At 48.8% G+C, this 22,086-nt stretch overlaps 2 protein-coding genes across 3 annotated transcripts in view; one reads left to right on the top strand and one right to left on the bottom strand.

The window, feature by feature from the left end:
- LOC140419070 (uncharacterized) overlaps positions 1 to 22,086 on the top strand; it is a 555,344-nt gene that overhangs the window by 159,229 nt on the left and 374,029 nt on the right. The window lies entirely within an intron of this gene.
- On the bottom strand, positions 789 to 11,111 carry LOC140419079 (uncharacterized). 2 transcript variants are annotated; one of them, XM_072502827.1, is made up of 3 exons: positions 11,026 to 11,111; positions 9,643 to 9,758; positions 789 to 2,002 (listed from the first exon to the last, which is right to left on the bottom strand). In XM_072502827.1, the coding sequence occupies exon 3, from the start codon at positions 1,885 to 1,887 to the stop codon at positions 934 to 936; it is 954 nt and encodes a 317-aa protein (XP_072358928.1). In that variant the 5' UTR covers positions 1,888 to 2,002; positions 9,643 to 9,758; positions 11,026 to 11,111; the 3' UTR covers positions 789 to 933. The 2 variants fall into 2 exon arrangements, with proteins under 2 accessions (XP_072358928.1, XP_072358926.1); XM_072502825.1 differs by having other exon boundaries at positions 10,919 to 11,108.

Raw genomic sequence — 22,086 nt, forward strand, 5'->3', positions numbered from 1 at the left:
TCCTGTCCCGGGTATATGGGTCTAGGTAGCTTGGTGTTGTGATTCGTGTTGTTTAGTTGTCTGTCTGTCTCCAGCAGGTATTGTTGTCTCTCGATAATGACTGTGCTGCTCCCCTAGTCTTATGAACATATCTGTGTTGGATCCAAGCTCCCGGATTGTCTGTCTTTCTCTCCGGGTAAGATTCTGTTTGCCTCTTGCATTTCACTGTGACAGGGCAGAGACCTGATTGAAGGAATCAAACATGGAAGCTCTGGGAAAGATGGGCAAGGATTTGGGAGGGACAACATGTTCAAAGAGTTTGGGAGGAGAGGGAGGTTGAAGATGGGGCAGTAATTTGTCAGGATGGCAGGGTCAAGGGTTTGTTTTATTGAGGGGGTGATGATGGCAGATTTGAAGGACAGAGGGACAGTACCTGACGAGAGAGAAATGTTGACAATATCCATGGACACAGGGTAGTTGGCTGATCAGTAGCTTAGTGGGTGGAGCAGGAGCTGGGTCTCATGGACAAGATGAGCTCTGAGAGGGCATGAGGGGAGATGGGAGAGAAACTAGAGAAAGATGTGGGTTCAGGGCTCGGGAAAGGATGATATTTAGAGACAGTTTGGTCCGGTGGGCTCGTGGAAGGGAGGGAAGCAGCAGAGGCAGCTGATCGGATTTACTCGATCTCAGTCACAAAGAAGCTCCTCACACTTCTTGTTGGAGGTGAGGATGGAAGAGACGGGAGAGCGAGATTACTTCAAAAGGAACTAACTTGGGTCAGAGTAATTAAAAAGTTTCAGCACACTCCGTATGTCACACAAATCTAATTTATTTGACTTTTAGCCAGATTATTAGCTCCTGTAAATGGGCTGGATTTTGTTATCAGCAGAAAGAGACGCAAATGAACATGGTTCAGTCCTGAATGTGAGGAACAGCAAAATCCAATCACTGTCGTTATTTGTGGCCTCGTTGGTGTTTCAGCAGGAGGGATGAAGTGGCGAATCCCTTCCTACACTTGGAACAGGTGAACGGTCTCTCCCCAGTGTGAACTCCCTGGTGCTTCTGCAAAGCGGATAACTGAGTGAATCCCTTCCCACACCAGGAGCAGGCGAATGGCCTCTCCCCAGTGTGAATTCGCTGATGTGCAGTGAGGTGAGACGATTGTCTGAACCCAGTCCCGCAGTGAGAGCACCTAAACGGTCTCTCGTCAGTGTGAACACGTTGATGTTGTAACAGTTCCCCAAAACGTTTATAGCACTTCTCGCAGTCTGGACATTGAAACGGTCTCTCCCCAGTGTGAATTTGCTGATGCTTCTGCAGGTCGGATGACTGAGTGAATCTCTTCCCACACTTGGTGCAGACGAATGGCCTCTCCACTGTGTGAGTTCGCTGATGTACAGTGAGGTTAGATGATCGTCTGAACCCAGTCCCACACTGAGAGCACCTGAATGGTCTCTCGTCAGTGTGAACACGTTGATGGCACATCAGATCCCCAGATCTTTTATAGCACCTCCCGCAGTCTGGACATTGAAACGGTTTCTCATCAGTGTGAACTAGCTGGTGACTCAGCAAGTGGGCTGAAATAGTAAATCCTTTCCCACATGTGGAGCAGGTGAATGGTCTCTCCCTGGAGTGCAGTCGCTGGTGTGTGGACAGAGTGGATGGCTGAGTGAATCCCTTGCCACACTTGGAGCAGATGAATGGTCTCTCCCCAGTGTGACTGCGTCGATGAGTTTCCAGCTTGGATGGATAAGTGAATCCTTTCCCACAGTCCGCACATTTCCATGGTTTCTCCTCAGTGTGACTGCATTTGTGTCTTGTGAGGCCTGATGATTGACTGAATCCTCGTCCACACACACAACACGAGTACGGTTTCTCCCCACTGTGAACGATGCTTTTTCCTTCCATCTTCAAAATCTCATGATATTCAGCAATGATAAATTGAGGACTCTGTCAGATCCTGATGTGATGCTTGGTTTGTGTTTCCGGATCTTGAAGTCTCACCTTCGAACGCCCTGTGAAACTGATTGAAAACAGAAAATAGGGAGTGAGAGAGAACCCACAAAAACACAAAGGCAGGTTGTGAAATTGAGCTGAATGAATCTGGTCATTTGTGGGGCCGGCACTGGGAAAAAGTGACCATGAAAACTGCTTGATTGTTGTAAAAACCCAACTGGCCTCTTTGGGAGGAGAGAGGAAGAGGTGAAGAGGGATTTTGTATATCTACAAGACATATTAAGAGAGTAGTTGGCAAAGCAAATTCGACCTTGAGCTTCATAACTGACACAGAAACTATGCTTCTGGTGGCACAGTGATTAGCACTGCTGCCTCAGTGCCAAGGACTCGGGTTCAATTCTGGCCTTGATGACTGTCTGTGTGGAGTTTGCACTTTCTCCCCGTGTCTGCGTGCGTTTCCACCCGGTGCTCAGGATTTCTCCAACAGACCAAAAAATAATGATAATAATCACTTATTGTCACAAGTAGGCTTCAATGAAGTTACTGTGAAAAGCCCCTAGTCGCCACATTCCGGCGCCTGTTCAGGGAGGCCGGTACGGGACTTGAACCCGCTGCTGCTGGTCTTGTTCTGCATTACAAGCCAGCTGTCTTAGCCCACTGTGCTATACCAGCCCCAAAGCCCCTAATCGCCACATTCCGGCGCCTGTTTGGGGAGGCTGATAGGGGAGCAAGTTAGGTGGATTGGCCTTGATAAATTGCCCCTTAGTGTCCAGGGATGTGCAGGTTTGGTGGGGCTATGGGGTTACAGGGACAGGGTAGGGGTGTGGGCCTAGGCAGGGTGCCCTTTCAGTGAATCAGTGCACACTTGATGGGCCGACTGGCCTCCTTCTGCACTGCAGGAATTCTATGGTTCTAATTCTATTCTATGAATCTTTATAAAGCTCTGGTCACCACTCTTCAGGAAGGATGTGAAGGTTCTTGGAGAAGGTGCAGAGGGGATTTACCAGAATGGTTCCAGCAAAGGAGGTTGAGGGGAGATTTGATTCAGGGACACAAGATTATGCCAGGTTTCGATCGGGTGGACAAAGAAACTCTGTTTCCATTCACTGATTGTACAAGCAGTCGGGACACAGATTTAAAGTTTTGGGTAAAACCTGGATTGAACGATATAAGATGCTGAGGGGTCTTGACAGGGTGGATGTGGAGAGGATGTTTCCTCTTGTGGGAGAATCTGGAACAAGGGGGTCACTGTTGGAAAGTGAGGGATCACCCATTTCAGATGGGGATGTGGATTTTTTTTTTGCTCGAGGGTTGTAAAAGAGGGGGTGGCACAGTGGTTAGCGCTGCTGCATTACAGCACCAGGGACCCAGGTTCACGCCTGACCCTGGATGACTGTGTGGAGTTTGCACATTCTCCCCTTGTCTGTGTGGGTTTATTCCGGGTGCTCCGGTTTCCTCACACAGTTCAAAGATTTGCAGGTTAGGTGCTAAATTGCCTCTTCATCTCCAAGGATGTGCATGTTGGGTGGGATGTGAGGATGGGGCAGGGTGGGATGGGGGTGGTTCGGAGGGTTGGTGCTGACTTGGGCTCCTTCTGCACTGTGGGGATTCTATGACTTAGATCTTGCATCCTTAAAACGCAGTGGAAGTCGAGTCCTTGAATATTTTTAAGGCAGAGATGGATAGATTCTCGATAAGCAAGGGGGTGAAAGGTTATCGGGGTCGGCAGGAACTTGGAGTTGAGGTTAAAATTATTGTATGATTAGGAGCAGGCTCGAGGAGCCGACTCCTAGTTTGTGTGTAAGGAGCAGGCTCGAGGGGCCGACTCCTAGTTTGTGTGTAAGGAGCAGGCTCGAGGGGCCGAGTGGCCTGCTCCTAGTTTGTATGGAAGCATGCAGGTACAGCATGCGGTAAAGAAGGCAAGTGTTTTTTTGGCCTTCATAGCAAGAGGATTCGAGTCGAGGAGCAGGGATGTCTTGCTGCAATTATACAGGGCCTTGGTGAGGCCACACCTGGAATATTGTGCGCAGTACTAGTCTCCTTATCTGAGGAAAGATGATCTCGCTAAAGAGAAAGAGCAGCAAAGTTTTGCCAGGCTGATTCCTGGGATGGTGGGACTGACGTATGAGAGATTGAATCAGTTAGGATTGTATTCGCTGGAGTTCAGAAGAATGAGGAGGAATCTCATAGAAACCTATAGAATGTGGGCTGCACGATGGCGCAGTGGTTAGCACTGTTGCCTCACGTCACCAAGGACCTAGGTTCGATCCCGGCCCTGGGTCACTGTCCGTGTAGAGTTTGCGCATTCTCCCTGTGTCTGTGTGGGTCCCACCCCCACAACACAAAGATGTGCAGGGTAGGTAGATTGGCCATGCTAAAATTACCCCTTAATTGGGAAAAAAAAGAATTGGGCACTCTAAATTTATATTAAAAAAAAACCTATAACATTCTAACAGGGCGAGACAGATTAGATTCGGGAAGGATGTTCCCGATGGTGGGTGTGTCCAGAACCCAGGGTCACAATCTGAGGATACGGGATAGCATGGGCAGCACAAGTGGCTAGCACTGTGGCTTCACAGAGCCAGGGTCCCAGGTTCGATTCCCTGCTGAGTTACTGTCTGTGCGGAGTCTGCACGTTCTCCCCGTGTCTGCGTGGGTTTCCTCCTGATGCTCCGCCTTCCTCCCACAGTCCAAAGATGTGCAGGTTAGGTGGATTGGCCACGCTAAATTGTCCTTAGTGTCCAAAAAGGTTAGGAGGGGTTATTGGGTTACGGGGATTGGGTGGAAGTGAGGATTTAAGTGGGTCGGTGCAGACTCGATGGGTGAATGGCCTCCTTCTGCACTCTGTGTTCTATGTTCTATGACAGACCATTTAGGACAGAGGTGAGGAGAAATGTCTTCAACCAGAGAGTGGTGAGCCTGTGGAATTCATCACCACAGGAAGAATTGAGACCAAAACATTTCATGTTTTCAAGAAGCAGTTAGATACAGCACTGAGGGTGAAAGGGATCAAAGGATATGGGGGAAAGCGGGATTAGGCTATTGAGCCTAATCAGCTCTGATCGTAATGGATGGTGGAGCAGGTTCGAAGGGCCAAATGGTCTCCTCCTGCTCCTATTTTCTACGTTGCTCCGTATCTATGCATGTAAATGGTCCAGGAGGTATGAGGAAGAATGTTTTTACACAGCCAGTGGCAATTACCTGAACCTTGCTGCTTATGACCGAGTTTAGAAATAGACACCAATGAATGATTTTCAAAAAAATTTGGATAGAAACCTGAGAGAAATAAAGCTGTTAGGATACAGGGATAAAGCAGGAGAACGAGACTGACTGGATTGTTCCAGATAATAACAGTAATCTTTATTAGTCTCACAAGTATGAATGTTTGAGGTGAGGGACGCCGTCAGTGTCCCTGCTGATTTCACCTGTGGGAAGCGCACCCATCTCCAGCTCCTCAGAAACCGCGTTAAGGAACTGGAGCTGGATGAACTTCGGATCATTCGGGAGGCAGAGGTGGTCATAGAAAGTAGCTTCAGGAATGTAGTTACTCCGAAGAATCAAGACGGTGACGGTGAGAGGGGCTGGGAGGAAGCAGTCAGTGCAGTGATCCTCTGTGGTCATTCCCCTCAGTAACAAGTATACCGTTTTGGATACTGTTGAGGGACGAGCTACCAGGGGTAAGCCACGGTGAACGGATCTCCAGCACTGAGTCCGTCCCTGTGGCTCAGAAGGGAAGGAGGGAGAGCAGGAGGGCAATAGTTATTGGGGACTCGATAGTTAGAGGGACAGATAGACGGTTCTGTGGCAGCGAAAGAGACTCACGGATGGTATGTTGCCTCCCGGGTGCCAGGGTCCATGACGCCTCGGACCGTGTTTTCAGAATCCTTAAAGGGGAGGGGGAGCAGTCACAAGTCGAGGTACACATCAGTACCAACGACATAGGTAAGAGAAGGGACGGGGATTTAAACCAGGAACTAAGGGAGCTAGGGAGGAAGCTGAGAGCCAGGACAAACCATGTTGTCATCTCTGGTTTGTTGCCGGTGCCACGTGCTCGTGAGGTGAGGAACAGGGAGAGAGTGCAGATAAACACGTGGCTGCAGGGATGGTGTAGGAGGGAGGGTTTTAGGTACGTGGATAATTGGAAAACATTCTGGGGAAGGTGGGACCTGTACAGACAGGACGGTTTGCACCTGAACCAGAGGGGCACCAATATCCTGGGAGGGAAATTTGCTACGGCTCTTCGGGGGGGTTTAAACTAATTTGTCAGGGGGCTGGGAAAACGAGCTGTAGTCCAGAAGCCAGTGTTGAGAGTAGTGAGGTACTGAGGAGGGTATCAAGGTCGCAGGAGTGTACCGGCAGACAGAAAGATGGGTTGAGGTGTGTCTGCTTCAATGCAAGGAGCATCCGGAATAAGGTAGGTGAACTTGGAGCATAGGTTGGTACTTGGGACTACGATGTTGTGGCCATTTCGGAGACATGGTTAGAACACGGACAGGAATGGTTGTTGGAAGTTCCGGGGTATAGATGTTTCAGTAAGAGTAGGGAAGGTGATAAAAGAGGTGGAGGAGTAGCATTGTTAATCAAGGATAGTTTAACGGCTGCAGAAAGGCAGTTTGAAGGGGATCTGCCTACTGAGGTAATATGGGTTGAAGTTAGAAATAGGAAAGGAGCGGTCACATTGTTGGGAGTTTTCTATAGGCCCCCAAATAGTAATAGAGATGTGGAGGAAGAAATTGCAAAACAGATTATATATAGGTGTGGAGGTCTCAGGGTAGTTGTCATGGGTGACTTTAACTTTCAAAATATTGATTGGAACCTCTATAAGTCGAACAGTTCGGATGGGGCAGTTTTTGTACAGTGTGGATAGGCCGACAAGAGGGGGGGTCATATTGGATTTGATACTGGGTAATGAACAGGGCCAAGTGTTAGATTTGTTTGTGGGAGAGCACTTTGGAGATAGTGACCACAATTCGGTGTCTTTCATTATTGCAATGGAGAGGGATAGGGCCAGACGATAGGGCAAGGTTTATAATTGGGGGAGAGGTAATTATGATGCGATTAGGCAAGAATTACGGAGCATAAGATGGGAACAGAAACTGTCAGGGAAAGGCACAAATGAAAAGTGGAGCTTGTTCAAGGAACAAATACTGCGTGTCCTTGATAGGCATGTCCCTGTCAGGCAGGGTGAAAATGGCCGTGTGAGGGAACCATGGTTCACAAAAGAGGTTGAATGTCTTGTCAAGAGGAAAAAGGAAGTATGTCAGGATGAGAAAACAAGGTTTAGTAGGGTCGCTTGAGAGTTATAAGGTAGCAAGGAATGAGCTGAAAAAAGGGCTTAAGAGAGCTAGGAGGGGGCATGAGAAGTCCTTGGCGGGTTGGATCAAGGAAAACCCCAAGGCATTTTACTCTTATGTGAGAAATAAAAGAATGACCAGGGTGACGGTAGGGCCTGTCAAGGACAGTAGTGGGAACTTGTGCATGGAGCCAGAAGAGATAGGAGGGGCGTTGAATTAATACTTTTCTTCAGTGTTCACAAAGGAGAGGGACCATGTTTTTGGGGATGAGTATGTGATACAGGCAGGTAGGCTGGAGGAGGTAGATGTTCTGAGGAAGAATGTATTTGCAATTTTGAAAAACCTGATGGTCGACAAGTCCCCTGGTCCAGATGGGATATATCTAAGGATTCTTTGGGAGGCAAGGGATGAGATTGCAGAGCCTTTGGCTTTGACCTTTGGGTCTTCACTGTCCACGGGGATAGTGCCAGAGAGTGTTGAATGTTGGTCCTCTGTTCAAGAAAGGGAATAGGAATGACCCTGGTAATTGTAGGCCAGTTAGTCTTACTTCGGTGGTCGGTAAGATAATGGAAAAGGTCCTGAAGGATAGGATTTTTAACCATTTGGAAAGATGCAGCTTAATCCGGGATAGTCAACACGGATTCATGAAGGGTAGGTCTTGCCTCACAAATTTGATTGAATTCTTTGAGGAGGTAACGAAGTGTGTAGATGAAGGTAGAGCAGTTGATGTTGTATACATGGATTTTAGTAAGGCGTTGATAAGGTTCCCCATGGTCGGCTCATGAAGAAAGTAAGGAGGTGTCGGATAGAGGGAAATTTGGCCAATTGGATAAGTAACTCGCTATCACATAGAAGACAGAGGGTGGTGGTGGATGGAAAATTTTCAGACTGGAGACCAGTTACCAGCGGTGTACCACAGGGATCAGTGCTGGGTCCTCTGCTATTTGTGATTTTTATCAATGACTTGGAGGAGGGGGCTGAAGGGTGGGTCAGTAAATTTGCTGATGACACCAAGATTGGTGGAGTAGTGGATGAGGTGGAGGGCTGTTGTCGGCTGCAAAGAGACATTAATAGGATGCAGAGCTGGGCCGAAAAATGGCAGATGGAGTTTAACCCTGATAAGTGCGAGGTGATTCATTTTGGTAGAAAAAATTTGAATGCGGATTACAGGGTCAATGGCAGGGTTCTGAGGAATGTGGAGGAACAGAGAGATCTTGGGGTTCATGTCCACAGATCTCTGAAGGTTGCCACTCAAATGGATAGAGCAGTAAAGAAGGCTTATAGTGTGTTAACGTTTATTAAAGGGGGCTTGAGTTTAAGAGCCGCGGGGTTATGCTGCAACTATACATGATTGTGTGAGACCACATTTGGAGTATTGTGTGCAGTTCTGGTCACCTCATTATAGGAAGGATGTGGAAGCATTGGAAGGGGTGCAAAGGAGATTTACCAGAATGCTGCCTGGTTTGCAGAATAGGTCTTATGAGGAAAGGTTGAGGGAGCTAGGGCTTTTCTCTTTGGAGTGGAGGAGGCTGAGAGGTGACTTAATGGAGGTTTATAAGATGATCAGGGGGACAGGTAGAGTGGACGTTCAGAGACTATTTCCTCGGGTGGAGGTAGCTGTTACAACGGGTATAACTATAAGATTCAGGGTTGGAGATATAGGAGGATTTCCGAGGTAGGTTCTTTACTCAGAGTGGTTCGGGGGTGGAATGGACTGCCTGCTGTGATAGTGGAGTCGGACACTTTAGGAACTTTCAAGCGGTTATTGGATAGGCACATGGAGCACACCACAATGACAGGGAGTGGGATAGCTTGACCTTGGTTTTGGACAATGCTCGGCACAACATCGAGGGCTGAAAGGCCTGTTCTGTGCTGTACTGTTCTATGTTCTATTGTTACATTAACACTGCAATGAAGTTCCTGTGAAAAGCCCCTTGTCGCCACATTCCGGCACCTTTTGGGTAGACACAGGGAGAATTCAGAATGTCCAATTCACCTAGCAAGCACATCTTCCGGGACTTGTGGGAGGAAACCGGAGCACCCGGAGGAAACCCACGCAGACACGGGGAGAACGTGCAGACTCCACCCATTCAGTGACCCAAGCCGGGAAAGAAACCGGGTTCCCTGGCGCTGTGAAGCAATGGTGCTACCATGTCGATTAGAGAGCTGGCATGGACCGAATGCTTTTCTCTGTCCCACAATTACAGATTTTTTTGTGCAATCTAGTTTTGTAATTTAACCCAGGGGGGTTCAGATAAATCTGTGCAGCACTCCCTCCGAGGCCATTCTATCCTTCCTCAGGTTTGTTGTCCAGAACTGAACACCGTTCTCCAGGTTTGTGAATCTCGGGGCTTTTCTAATCACAGTGAGACCTGAAATCTTCCCTCACAGACAGAACAGACAAAACTTTTACCTTCCACACCCAGATGCTGCTGATATTCAGTTTCTGATGAACCAAGTGACTCTGTCAGATTGCAATGTGACGTTTGGTTTGCATTTCCCGTCTGTTAAACCTCCACTTCCAGTATCCTGTAAATTTACAGAAACCTCACTGTCAGTTTAGGATAGAAATTCACAACATTCTCTCCTCGCCAACTTTGATTAAATGTATTTCTGGAGGTTTGATCACATGACCTGCCCCCATCCTCCAGCCATTAATCGGTCAACACATCCATCCTTGTGACACACTGCCTTCCTCGGCCAATTGGGAAGCAAAAGGACTAATTACCTCACAGGACAGTGTTTGACTGTCAGCCAAACAACCTTTATCCCATTTTCAATAATTTATATCCGCTTAAGAGAAATGTTCAAAAAAATATTTTTTACTATCCTAATCATTTTCCAAAGATCCAAAAATATTTTCCACTGTCCTAATGATTTCCTAAGTATGAATCTCACCGAGACAGAAGGTAAAATTTGAATTCATTGCAAGTCTACTGATGACCATGAAACCATTGTCAATTGTTGTAAAGACACATCTGTTCACTCATGTCCTTCAGTGAAGGAAATAATCTATCGTTACCTGGTCTGGCCGACACGATTCCAAACCACAGCAATGTGGTTGACTCTTTAAATGCCCTCCGAGATGGCCGAGCAAGCCACTCAGTTCAAGGGAAATTGGGGATGGACAATAAATGTTGACCCAGCCAGTGACTTCCACAAATTATCAAAATAAAATTTGGGGGCAGCACAGTGGGCTATCCCTGATGGCTCACGGCGCTGAGGACCCTCGGTTCGATCCCTGCTCTGGGTCACTGTCCTTGTGGAGTTTGCACATTCTCCCCGTGTTTATGTGGGTTTAGCCCCCACAACCCAAAGATGTGCCGGGTAGGTGGATTGGCCAGACAAAATTGCCCCTTAATTGGAAAAAATGAATTGGATTCTCTAAATTTATGAAAAAAAAATCAAAAAAATAAAATCCTGGAGACTCCAGTCAGTGAATCCGGGAGAGTTGGCATCCGGCTCGCAGCGCATGCGCCCTGTGGCACCTTGTCCATTGTAAAGATGGCGGCCGGTAACCCAGGCCTGTTACCGCTCAGCCCTCAGTCTATAGAGAAAGTGCCAAAGCCCCAACATTCACCAGCTCTAAGGACACACCTTAGCTCCCTTTCCAATCTGAAAGCAGCCTGAGCTGGATTTACATTCCCCTTAATTGATCATTGCTGAGTGATAATCCTGTACTTCCTCACCTCACACCACTGTGACAGCACCTTCACTACACAGACTGCAGCAACTGCCCAAACATCACCTTCCCAGTTATTCCTGAAGGCACCGCCTTCCCAACCTGGCCCCTTGCCTGAGGTGTGGTGATCCTCAGGTCACATCACCGCCGGTCAGCTCTCTCCCGGGACCAGGCCCTGGTTCACAGCCGCCATCTTGGGGAAACAGAGCGCATGCGCTGGCGTCTTGTTGACGCAACAGCTAGTGGGCGGGGCCTGAACGTTTCTGTTCCCAGCCGGGTCCTAGTGCCCATTGAAGCTGGGCAACTCGAACCAATCATCATATTGAGATCTGACGGTGTCACTCAATTCATTACGACCTAAAAAGCACAAACTTTCAATGTGTTTGTTCTGTCTGTGGGCAAAGATTTCAAATATCAGTGTGACTGGAAAAGCACCGACACACACACAGCACATGCCCGAGCGAGAAAGTTCCAGTGAACTAACTGTGGAAGGAGATTTAACCAGTTTCACAGCCTGAAAGAACATCACACCATTGACAGCAAGGAAAGACTGTACACGTGCTCTGTGTGTGGACGAGGATTCAATTGATCATTGGATTGGATTGGATTGGATTTGTTTATTGTCATGTGTACCGAGATACAATGAAAAGTATTTTTCTGCGAGCAGCTCAACAGATCATTAAGTACATGAAAAGAAATGGGAATAAAAGAAAATACATAATAGGGCAACACAAGGTACACAATGTAACTATGTAAGCAGCGGCATCGGGTGAAGCATACGGAGGTGTAGTGTCAATGAGGTCAGTCCATAAGAGGGTTGGTTAGGAGTCTGGTAACAGCGGGAAGAAGAGGACTTCTGGTGGCGGCTATGAAGGAGTAAGTCACACATTTGCTGGCTCCCACTCGAGTCAGCATTTTGGACCTTTACCCCCAATTTTCTACCGGACTTGAATTGTAAAACTGATGACAGAGGCAATTGTGTACTGAATTCCCACATTGGTGAATGGAGAGAAGGACTAGACGTGCTCGTCAAGGCAGAAACAGAAAGACAGAGAAGGCTTGGGCTGAAGCTGCAGCAGGAGACAGCACGGCGGAGGACCGAACCTCTGGTTTGTCGACCCAGCAGTCTCTGGAGCAGCTGATGCAAGCTATTCAGGAAGGCTTTGCTAAGCAGAAACTGGACTGCTTGGACCCAATAAAAGAGTCAATTGAGCGGCTGGAGCTTAGATTGGACGCCCAAGATTGGGCGATCCAGAAGGTAGAGAAGGCACTGGCTGAACAGGAGGAACATCAAATTGCGGTGGAGTTGGAGGTGGGGATGCTGAGAGACCAGCAGAAGAAGCCCCTGGAGAAGATGGAGGACCAAGAGAATAGGTCTCGCCTGCAGAAATTGAGAATTGTTGGGCTCCCGGAGGGGTCTGAAGAAGTGGTTGCTGGGGCATACATCGCGGACGCTGGGGCATACATCACGGACATGTTTGAGAAGCTGCTGGGGGATGGGACATTCCCCCGACCCTTGGAGGTTTAGCACACTGGGCTAAATCGCTGGCTTTTACAGCAGACCAAGGCAGGCCAGCAGCACGGTTCAATTCCCATACCAGCCTCCCCGACCAAGCACCGGAATGTGGCGACTAGGGGCTTTTCACAGTAACTTCATTTGAAGCCTACTTGTGACAATAAGCAATTTTCATTTTCATTTTCAGGTGGACAGGGCTCACAGAGCGCTCGCGAGGAAGTCATGAATGGGAGACCCCCAGAGGGCAATGGTGGTGAGATACCATAGGTGCTTGGATAAGGAGCGCATTCTACAGTGAGCCAAGCAGACACGGAGCTGTAAGTGGGACAACAGTATCCTGCGGATCTATCAGGACCTGAGTGTGGAGGTGGCCAGGAGAAGAGCAGGCTTCAACCAGATCAGGTCGATCCTTTTTAAGAAAAAGGTGAAATTCAAACTGTTGTATCCGGCCCGACTTCGGGTCACGAGGAGCAGCACTTTTATTTTGAGTGGCCCGAGGACGCGCTGGACTTCGCGAAAAGGAAAGGACTGATGGTGGACTGAGAAATTTTGAACTTTGCTGCAATGTTCATGTTTTTTTTTTGGCTTTTCTGTTCTTTTTAAAAAAAAGTTTCTTGTTTCTCGTTTTCTGGAAGCTGTTTGTAATGCATTTTGCATTGATTTGGGACCAGCGGTAGAGCTGAGTGAGTTAAGGTTTTCATTTGCACTGTTGGGGATGGAGGTGTGCTTGTTTAGATTTTGGTGTTTTTTGTCGGGCAATTGTGTGGGGATTGTATGACATTGGAGTTTGTTCGTATGAGCAAGGGGAGCGTGGGGAGGGAACAATAGGTGGGAGACTATCCAGCGCCAGGGATGGGGCCACCAAGCGAGCTGGGCGGGTTTGCTCATGAAAGCGCAGTGGTGGGTGTGCATATGTTCGGTTTATTAAAGGGTTTGGGTTACAGAGTGTGGTTACTAGGGGGAGGGAGGGGGTGAATGTTCTGCTGACGAAGGAGGGATTTGGGCTAAGGGACAGAAGGAGGTTGGGGGCGGAGGCTGTCTGGGGGCGGGCTGGTGGAGGCGTGGAGCATGGGCTGCAGGTGGGCCCAAAAAAGGGGATGGCTGATCGGTGAAAGGGGGAGGCAATGAGCCCCCCAACTAGGTTGATCACCTGGAATGTTCGAGGGTTAAATGGGCCGGTCAAGAGGGCATGTGTGTTTGCGCATCTTAGGGGACTGAAGGTGGATGTGGTAATGTTGCGGGAGATGCACCTTAGAGTAACTGATCAGATTAGATTGAGGAAAGGCTGGGTCAACCAGGTCTTTCACTCGGGACTAGACTCAGAGACTGGAGGGTCGCGCTCCTGATCAATAAGCGGTTGGTGTTTGAGGCGGGTAGAATAGTCTCAGATGTGGGAGGTCGGTACATTATGGTCCGTGGGAAACTGGAGGGGGTGCAGGTGGTATTAGTAAATATGTATGTGCCAAATTGGGATGATGTGAAGTTTATAAAGAGGATGCTGGGGAAGATACCGTACCTGGACTCGCAAAGTTGGTCATGGGAGGGGACTTCAACATAGTTATTGACCCTGGCTTGGACCGGTCAAGCTCGAAAACGGGCAGGGTGCCAGCAATGGCAAAGGAACTAAAAAGGTTCATGGAGCAGATTTGGGGGGGGGGGGGGGGGCGGGGTTGGATCCATGGAGATTTCAGCAGCCGAGAGTGAAGGAGTTCTCCTTCTACTCACACGTGCACAGAGTGTACTCCCGGATTGACTTCTTTGTTTTTGAGTAGGTGAGTAGGGCCTTATTGACATGGGTGGTGGACACGGGGTACTCGGCGATCACAATCGCAGACCATGCTCCGCACTGGGTTGACCTGCAGGTTAGTAAAGACAGTAACCAGCGCCCGCATTGGAGGTTGGATGTGGGACTTTTGGGCGACGAAGGGGTGTGCGAGCGGCTGAGGAAATGTATTCAGAATTACCTGCAGGTCAACAACACGGGGGAAATTTTAGCAGCGATGGTCTAGGAAGCAATGAAGGCAGTGGTCAGAGGGGAACTGATCACGTTACGGGCCCAGAGGGAGAAGGTGGACAGAGCAGAGACGGGCCGACTGGTAAAGGAGATACTACAGATCAATAGGAGGTATGCGGAGACCCCAGAGGCAGGGCTTTTAAGGGAATGGCGGAGGCTACATCGGAGTCTGGCTTGTTAACCACAGGGAGGGCGGTGGAGCAGCTGAGAAAGGCGAGGGGGCGATCTATGAGTATGGAGAGAAGGCCAGTAGAATGCGTGCACAGCAGCTTAGAAAGAGGGAGGCAGCCAGGGAGATAGTGAAAGTAAATGACGGAGATGGGAACCTGGTTGGAGATTCAGCAGGGGTGAATAAGGCATTTAAGGATTTCTACAGTAGGCTGTATAGGTCAGAACCCCCTAGGGGCCGGAGGGGATGAGGCACTTCTTGGAGGGGCTGAATTTCGCAAAGGTGGATGGGGAGGTGGAAGAAGGGCTGGGGGCCCCGATCGGGCTGGAAGAGATAGTGGAGGGCTTGAAAGCCATGCAGTCGGGTAAAGCCCCGGGGCCGGACGGGTACCCAGTGGAGGTTTATAAAAGGTTCTCTGGGATATTGGGGCCGATGTTGTTGAGGATGTTCAATGAGACAAAGGAAAGAGGGGTGCTGCCCCCGACGTTGTCACAGGCCACGATTTCGCTGATCCTTAAGCGGGTCAAGAACCCGGAGCTGTGTGGATCCTATAGGCCGATCTCCTTGTTGAATGTAGATGCCAAATTGCTGGCCAAAATTTTGTCCTCCGGGATTGGGGATTGAGTTCCTGACGTTATTGGGGAGGACCAGACGAGGTTTGTTAAGGGTAGGCAGTTGGTGGCCAATGTAAGAAGGTTGTTAAACGTGATCATGATTCCCTCGGAAGGTAGGGAGTCGGAGGTAGTGATCGCAATGGATGTAGAAAAGGCCTTTGATCGGGTAATCTTTGATGGGATTATCTGTGGGAGGTACTGGGACGGTTTGGATTTGGGTGGGGTTTTATTGACTGGGTCAGGTTGCTGTATAAGGCTCCTGTGGCAAGTGTATGGATGAAAAGGACAACATCGGACTATTTTAGTCTGCACAGAGTGGCGAGACAGAGATGCCCCCTTTCCCCACTGTTGTTTGCGCTGGCTATAGAGCCACTGGCGATTGCTCTGAAAGCCTCAAAGGGCTGGAAGGGGCTGGAAGGGGCTGGTCCGGGAGGGGGGTGGGGGTGTGGGGGGGGAGCACAGAGTCGCGCTCTAAGCAGACGACCTGCTTCTGTATGTATCGGACCCAATAGAGGGGATGGAAGAGATTATGAGGATTCTCGGGGAATTTAGCTGGTTTTCGGGGTACAAGTTAAATATGGGGAAAAGTGAGATGTTTGTGGTCCAGACAAGGGGACAGGAGAGGCGATTGGGGGAGCTGTCGTTTAGATTAGTAGGGGGAAGCTTTAGGTACTTAACCATCAAAGAGGCGCGGGAATGAGACCGACTGCATAAATTAAATTTGGCCCGGCGAGTAGACCAAATGAAGGATGATTTCCAAAGGTGGGACGCGCTTCCGTCGTCACTGGCTGGGAGGGTGCAGACGGTGAAGATGACAGTCCTCCCAAGATTCCTGTTCGCGTTTCAAAGTCTCCCCATTTTTATTCCGCGGTCCTTTTTTAAACGGGTCAACAAAGTGATCACTGGCAAGACCCCGCGAGTAAGGAAGGTAATGCTTGAGCGGAGTCGGGGAGAGGGCGGGCTGGCGCTGCCAAATTTTAGTAACTATTACTGGGCGGCGAATATTGGCATGATCAGGAAGTGGGTGGTGGGGGAGGGGTCAGCATGGGAGCGTATGGAGGTGGCTTCATGCAAGGGCACCAGTCTGGGGGCATTGGTAACCGTGCCTCTGTCATTCCCGTCGGCACGATACTCCACCAGCCCCGTGGTGGTGGCGGCCCTGAGAGTCTGTGGGCAATGGAGGAGACATGTGGGAGCAGAGGGAGCATCGGTCTGGTCCCCAATCTATAATAATCACCGGTTTGCCCTGGGAAGTATGGATGGGGGGTTCCGGATATGGTGGAGAGCAGGGATTGAGAGGATGGGGGATATGTTTATAGAAGGGAGCTTTCCGAGTATGAGGGCACTGGAGGAGAAGTTTGTGTTGGCGAGGGTATACAAATTCAGGTATCTGCAGGTGCGGGACTTCCTACGTAAAGAGGTGTCAACCTTCCTGCTCTTACTGCTAAGGGGAATTCAGGACAGGGTAGTTTCCAGAGGATGGGTAGGTGAAGGGAGTGTCTCTGACATTTACAAGGAACTTATGGGGTCAGAGGAGATGCAGACCGAGGAGCTGAAGCGCAAGTGGGAGGAGAAGCTGGGAGGTGAGATAGAGGATGGTCTGTGGGTGGATGCGTTGAGTAGAGTCAATGCGTCCACAACGTGTGCCAGGCTCAGCCTGATACAATTCAAGTTCATTCAGTCGGGCCTGGATGAGCAGATTTTTGGGGGTGGGAGACAGGTGTACAAAATGTGCGGGAGGACCAGCGAACCATGTCCACATGTTCTGGACATGTCTGAAGGTTAGGGTATTTTGGCAGGGGTCTGCAGATGTCATGATCACGGTGTTAAAAACAAGGGTGGCATTGAGTCCAGAGGTGGCGATTTTCGGAATGTCAGAAGACCCAGGAATCCAGGAGGAGAAAGAGGCAGACGTTCTGCCCTTTGCTACCCTGGTTGCCCGGAAACGGACATTATTAGCTTGGAGGGACTCAAAGCCCCCGAAGTCAGAGACCTGGCTATCGGACATGGCTAGCTTCCTCTGTTTGGAGAAAATCTAGTTCGCCTTGAGAGGGTCAATGTTAGGGTTCGCCCGGAGGTGGCAACCGTTCGTCGACTTCTTCGTGGAAAATTGATCATCAGCAGATGGTGGGGGTGGGGGAGGGGGGTTAGTTTAGCTTAAAGTAGGGGGTTATTAAAGATGGGACCTGTAAGGGCGGGTGACGGCTTTTGTACTATGTATATAGTTTCATGTACGTTGTTTATTTTGTTGTTACAATACCAAAAAATACCTCAATAAAATGTTTATTTTTAAAAAACAACGGGAAGGAGCTGTTTTTGAGTCTCTCCGTGCGTGTTCTCAGCCTTCTGTATCTCCTGCCCGATGGAAGAAGTTGGAAGAGTGAGTAAGCCGGGTGGGAGGGGTCTCTGATTATACTGCCCGCTTTCCCCAGGCCATGAGAGGTGTAGATGGAGTCAATGGATGGGAGGCAGGTTTGTGTGATGGACTGAGCTATGTTCACGACTCTCTGAAGTTTCTTGCGGTCCTGGGCCGAGCAGTTGCCATACCAGGCTGTGATGCAGCCCGATAGGATGCTTTCTATGGTGCATCTGCAAAGGTTGTCAAGAGTTAATGTGGACATGCTGAATTTCCTTAGTTTCCTGAGGAAGTTTAGGCGCTGTTGTGCTTTCTTGGTGGTAGCGTCAACATGGGTGGACCAGGACAGATTTTTTGAGATGTGCACCCATAGGAATTTGAAACTGCTAACCATCTCCACCTCAGCCCCGTTGATGCTGACAGGGGTGTGTGTACAGTACTTTGCTTCCTGCAGTCAATGACCAGCTCGTTAGTTTTGCTGGCATTGAGGGATAGACTGTCGGTTTTGGAGCTTTGATATGAGCTTGGCTGGGATTATGGTGTTGAAGGCGGATATGTAGTCAATAAATAGGAGTCTGATTTCGGAGTCCTTGCTGTCGAGATGCTCGAGGGATGAGCGTAGGGCCAGAGAAATGGCATCTGCTGTGGACCGGTTGTGGCGGTATGCGAATTGCAGTGGATCAAGGCGTTCTGGGAGTATGGAGGTGATGCGCTTCATGACCAACCTGTCGAAGTACTTCATTATGACTGAAGTCAGGGCCACCGGACGGTAGTCATTGAGGCACGCTGCCTGGTTCTTCTTTGGCACCGGTGTATGATGGTGGTCTTCTTGAAGCCACTCTGGGCAGACACAAGGACACTGGCACCATGGAGAAACCATGGAAACGTAGGGATTGTGGGAAAAGATTCAGATCCCTGTCTGTGCTGGAAATTCATCAATGGAGTCACACCGGGGGAGGCCATTCATCTGCTCAGAATGTGGTCAAGGATTTACTCAGCTATCCAACTTACATAAACACCAGAGAACTCACACCGGCGAGAAACTGTTCATCTGCTCTATTTGTGAGAAGGGATTGTCAACTAACTTACCTCACTTCAAACCGACTTCTTCACTCTGACTTGAGGCCGTTTAAATGCTCCAGCTGGGAAAAGAGCTTTAAAAGTAACAAGCTTTTGCTGACTCACCAGCGAATTCAAAGTGGGGAGAGGCTATTCACCTGCTCCGTGTGCGGGAAGTGACTCACTCATTCAGCCTACTGAAACACCACCAAATCCACACCGGGGAGAGACCATTCACCTGCTCCGTGTCTGGGAAGGGATTCACTCAATCATTCAGCCTGCTGAAACACCAGATTACACCGGGAAAAGACCATTCACTGCTCTGTGTGTGGGGAGAGATTCACTCAGTCATCCACCCTGCTGAATCACCAGTGGGTTCACACTGGGGAGAGACCATTCATTTGCTTCATGTGTGAGAAGCGATTCACTCAGTTATCCCAGTTTCAGAGGCAGTGTATAGGGGAGATGGTGGCGTAGTTGGCTTGTCGCTGGACTAATGATCCAGATACCCAGGATAATGACCTGTGGACCTGGGTTTGAAGATGATTGGGCCTAGGACACTACCCTGAGGAACTCCTGCAGTGATGTCCTGGAGCTGAGATGATTGACCTCCAAACACCACGACCATTTTCCCCTGATTCCCATTGACTCCAGTTTACCTAGGGCTCCTTGATGCCATACTCTATCAAATGCTGCTTTGATGTCAAGGGCAGTCATTCTCACCTCTCACATTCAGCTCTTGTGTCCATGTTTGAACCAAGATTGTAATGAGGTTAGGAGCAGATTGACCCTGGCGGAACCCAAACCGAGCATCCAAGAGAAGGGTATTGCTGAGTAAGTGCCACTTGATCGCACTACTGATGACTCCTTCCATCACTTTGCTGATCATGGAGAGTAGATTGCCAGTGTGATAATTGGCTGGATTGCATTTGTCATGTTGTGTACAGGACACGCCTGGGCAATTTGCGACAGTGTAGATGCCAGTGTTCTAGCTGTGCTGGGACAGCTTGGCTAGGGGTGTGGCAAGTTCAGGAGCACAAGTTATCAGTACTATTGTCCCTACATTGTCAGAACCCAAAGCCTTTGAAGTATCCAGTGCCTTCAGCCGTTTCTTCATATCACGTGGAGTGAATTTCTCGACTGAAGACTGACATCTGTAATGCTGGGGACCTCCGAAAGAGACTGAGATGGATCATCCACTCGATACTTCTGGCTGATGATTGTTGCAAATACCTCAGCCTTGCCTTTTGCACATATGTGCTTCACTCCTCCATCATTGAGGATGGGGATATTTGTGGAGCCTCCTCCTCCAGTGAATTGTTTAATTGTCCACAACCATACGTGACTGGATGTGGCAGAACTGCAGAGCTTGGATCTGATGTGTTCGATATGGAACCGTTTAGCTCTGTCTATTACTTGCTGCTTATGCTGTTTGGCACACAAGAAGTCCTGTGTTGTAGCTTCACCAGATTGACACCTCATTTTTTGGTATGTCTAATGTTCCTGGCGTGCTCTCCTGCACTCTTCATAGAACCAGTGTTGATCCCCTGGCTTGGTGGTAATGGTAGAGTGGTGGCCATGAGGGTGGCAGGTTGTGGTTGAATATAATTCTGCTGCTGCTGATGGCCCACATAGCCTCATAGATGCCCAGTTTTGAGTTTCAAGATCTGTTTGAAGTCTATACCATTTAGCACAGTGGTAATGCCACACAACACGATGGAGATAATATCCTCAATGTGAAGACGGGACTTTGTCACCACAAGGACTGTGCGGTGGTCACTTCTACTGATACTGTCGTGGACAGATGCATCTTCAGCAGGCAGATTGGTGAGGATGAGGTGAAATATGTTCTTCCCTCTTGTTGGTCCCCTCACCACCTGCTGCAGTCCCAGTCTAGCGGCTATGTCCTTTAGGGCCCGGCCAGCTCGGTCTGTGGTGGTACTACCAAGACACTCTTAGTGATGGACATTGAAGTACCCCTCCCAGAGCATAATCTGCTCCCTTGCCACCCTCAGTGCTTCCTCAAAGTGGTGTTCAACATGGAGGCGTACATCATTCATCAGCGGATGGTGGCCGGTACATTGTAATCAGCGGATGGTGGCCGGTACATTGCCCATATTTAACCTGAAGCCGTGGGACCTCATGTTGTCTTCATGTTCTCAACAGAGTCCATGTTGAGGACCCCCAGGGCATCTCCTTCCTGAATGTATACCACTGTGCCGCTGTCTCTGCTGGATCTGTCCTACTGGTGAGACAGGACATACCCAGGAATGGTAACAGTGCTGTCTGGAACATTGTCTGTAAGGTATGATTCTGTGAGTATGACTATGTCAGGTTGTTGCTTAACTAGTCTGTGAGGCAGCTCTGCCAAGTTAAATATAGTCTTAAACTCAAAGTCAAAACGTATCTTGGCAAATATATTCCCAGAGGTGTGGGAACGTTTTCAGAAAAAAAACAGTAGATGAGCAAAAACAGGGAGGACATATACCATGAGGATAAACTAGGAAGTAATATAGAAATGGACAGCAAGAGTTTCCTTCAATTCTTAAAAATGAAGAGAGGCACTGAAGTGGACGTCGGTTCCTGAGAGAATGAGACTGCGGAAATAATGATGGGGAGTCAGGAAATGGCTGAGGAGTTAAATAAATACTGCGAGTCAGTCTTCATGGTAGGAGACAGTAATAGCATTCCACAAATACTAAATAATCAAAGGCAAAAGGGGAAGGGAATAATCACAATAACTACACCAGAGAAAAAGTATTCGGAAACGAATGGAGCAAAAGTCTGCTATGTTCCTGGCCTGATGGGTTGCATCCCAGGATAGTAAAGGAAGTAGCTGCAGAGATAGTGGATGCCCTGGTCAAATTCTTGAACAGTCCCGAAGGATTGGAAAACTGCTCATGCAACATCTTTATTTAATAAAGGAGGGAGAAAAGAAACCAGTAACGATAGGCCAATAAACTTAACATCTGTCATTGGGAAAATGTTAAGAGTCCATTTTAAAGGATGTAATAGCAGAACATTTTGAAAAGCATAATATAATCAAACAGAGTCAGCATCGCTTCATGAAGGGAAAATCATGTTTGAAACATTTGGTAGAGATTTTTGAGGTGGTAACAAGCAGGATAGATGATGGGGAACCAGTAGATCTAATATACTTGGATTTCCAAAAAGTGTTTGATAAGGTACCACACAACCGGCTACATAATAAGATAAGAGCTCATGGTGTTGGGGAACTGACCATGATAATGCACGTTCTCTCCGTGTCTCCGTGGGTTTCCTCCAGGTGCTCCGGTTTCCTCCCACAAGTCCCGAAGACATGGTTGTTAGGTGAATTGGACATTCTGAATTCTCCCTCAGTGTACCTGAACACGCGTTGGTGTGTGGCGACTAGGGGTTTTCACAGTAACTTCATTGTAATGTTAATGGAAGCCTACTTGTGACAAT

Source organism: Scyliorhinus torazame, chromosome 5 (assembly GCF_047496885.1).
Source record: "Scyliorhinus torazame isolate Kashiwa2021f chromosome 5, sScyTor2.1, whole genome shotgun sequence".
In the NCBI taxonomy this organism is placed as follows: Eukaryota; Metazoa; Chordata; class Chondrichthyes; order Carcharhiniformes; family Scyliorhinidae; genus Scyliorhinus; species Scyliorhinus torazame.